Source organism: Arachis duranensis, chromosome 4, assembly GCF_000817695.3.
Source record: "Arachis duranensis cultivar V14167 chromosome 4, aradu.V14167.gnm2.J7QH, whole genome shotgun sequence".
Taxonomy (NCBI): Eukaryota; Viridiplantae; Streptophyta; class Magnoliopsida; order Fabales; family Fabaceae; genus Arachis; species Arachis duranensis.
In genome coordinates this window covers 42,210,299-42,212,679 of record NC_029775.3, presented here as the reverse complement: position 1 = coordinate 42,212,679, position 2,381 = coordinate 42,210,299, and the positions used below count along the sequence as shown (strand labels likewise).

At 36.1% G+C, this 2,381-nt stretch overlaps 1 protein-coding gene across 1 annotated transcript; it reads left to right on the top strand.

Annotated features, from left to right (window-relative positions):
* Positions 1 to 309: 309 nt before the first annotated feature.
* LOC127746634 (secreted RxLR effector protein 161-like) lies at positions 310 to 1,047 on the top strand. The gene has a single exon (XM_052260524.1). It carries the CDS (start codon positions 310 to 312, stop codon positions 1,045 to 1,047), a length of 738 nt encoding a protein of 245 aa, XP_052116484.1.
* Positions 1,048 to 2,381: the final 1,334 nt, after the last annotated feature.

Sequence of the window (2,381 nt, the reverse complement as noted above, 5' to 3'; positions counted from 1 at the left end):
CTAAACTTCGCGGGTCGCGACTAGTGGCTATTTACTTATGTTATATATATCTATCTGTTATCTATCTCTTAATCTCCGTTATGCCTTGTCCATATATCGCTTTCGGCTTCACGTTTTATCTTTTCGTTGTCAAATCGTGAGTGATACGTCTTCACGATTTTATTTCTACTCTTTTCAGGCTCCTCGATTAATACTCCTTTCGAAATTACCTATGTTTATATATTAAAAATCCACCTGAGAGTCGTACCACCGTAATATCATTGACTTATGACTCGAGCATAAGGATTTGAATATTAGGGTGTTACAGCAATGGACACACCAATGAGCATTACTTGCTACCTTGACAAAGATGAACAAGGTAAAAGCATAGATGTAAAGAAGTATAGAGGCATGATAGGATCATTACTTTATCTAACGGCAAGTAGGCCAGATATCATGTTTAGTGTATGCATGTGTGTGAGATACCAAGCTAATCCTAAGGAATCTCACTTAAGTGTGGTGAAAAGGATTATGAAGTATCTCATAGGAACATTGAGTGTTGGATTGTGGTATCCGAAAGGATCCACTTGTGATTTGATTGGTTATTCCGATTCCGATTTTGCTGGTTGCAAATTGGATAGGAAAAGCACTAGCGGCACTTGTCACTTGTTAGGAAACTCTCTTGTTTCATGGCATAGTAAGAAACAAGTAAGTGTAGCCTTGTCTACCACCGAAGCCGAGTATGTAGCCGCCGGTAGTTGTTGCGCCCAAATTTTATGGATGAAACAACAACTTGTAGACTATGGACTCATGCTTGATCACATTCCTATCAAATGTGATAATACTAGTGCAATAAATTTAACCAAGAATCCGGTTCAACATTCAAGAACCAAGCATATTGAGATTAGACATCACTTCATAAGAGACCATGTTGAAAAGGGTGATGTGGTTATTGAATTTGTCGAAACTAGTAAACAACTAGCGGACATCTTCACTAAACATTTATGTAAAGAAAGTTTTTTTAACATCCGAAATGAACTTGGTATCTTGGATTCTAATCTAATATGATTTGTTTGAATTCATTGTATTTATATTGCTATTTTTGTATCTCTTACTAACTTAAGCATTGGAGATATCCAATTAGCCATTATTTTGTAGGTTTATGAGTTGATGAATAAGTGATTAATCTTGAGGTAGATTGAAGAATTTGAAGATTATAAACAATGGAGGATCAACAAATTGAAGTTTATAATAGTTTAAGTGAGTATATACATGATGAAACTCAAAGGATTAAAGAAAGAACCACCAAAGGATGAAAATTTGGTGACTTTGGGCAAAATGATGCATGTTGCATCGATGCAACCAAACTGTGCATCGATGCAAAGTACACGACGTACTATGTGCATCGATGCAACCAAACTGTGCATCCAAAGCACACGACGTGCTATGTGCATCGATGCAAAGCCTATTGCATCGATGCAAACACGACCAAATTGCACAAAAACACGTGAATTTGGCACTTTTGAGCAACAAAACCCCACTTTTTCATCATCTTCAACCTCACAACTCATATCCCCAAATTCAAACCTCCATAACCTCCAAAACAAACTCACACATACCTTCATACAACTCACAAAACCTTGATACCCACTACAAACAAACTACATATTTGAAGTCCCCACATTCTCCTCTACAAAACCCATAAAACAAAATCATCCACAATGCCTAGAATCAAGAGAACCATCAAGAAGTCAAAAGGCTCTTCAAGTGTGGTTCCACCTCCAAATGATCATCCTTTGGCAAGGTACTTTGCTTCTAATGAAGATCTTCAATTCTATGAGGCAAGACTCGCCGGAAGAAAGGAAATTCCTCCGAGATCATCGCACGGGTCGCTTGGATCGTCGTATTGATGACTTATATGAGCATTTCGGCATCCACCTACCGTATGAAGAGGATAATGATGATGATGAAGACCAAGATTGATTGTCTCCTCTTCATCAAGTCACTTTTTATTGCTTTATGTTTATTTGATTATATGAATTGTTAAACTAACTCCTAGTAAGCTAAGGATTTCTATTATGGTTTAAATACTTTGATATTTCCTTCATAATTTTGTTTAATGATTAATGCTTGTATGCTAATTTGGTGAATAACTCAAAATAGGCTTGGTACCCCTATTTTAAGTTAATGTGCATGCTTTGATATATTTCACTTCTTTAGGGGGAATTATGCATGCTTGTTATATATAAAAAGAGGAAATCAAATTCTTTTTGAAAGGGGAAATATCTCATCCTTGAGATTAATAGAGAAATTGAACCCAAAAAAAAAATTCATTGTTTTATGCATGCTTCTATGACACATTTCAAACTCCCTTCTTTTTGATAATGTCAAAAGGGGGAAGA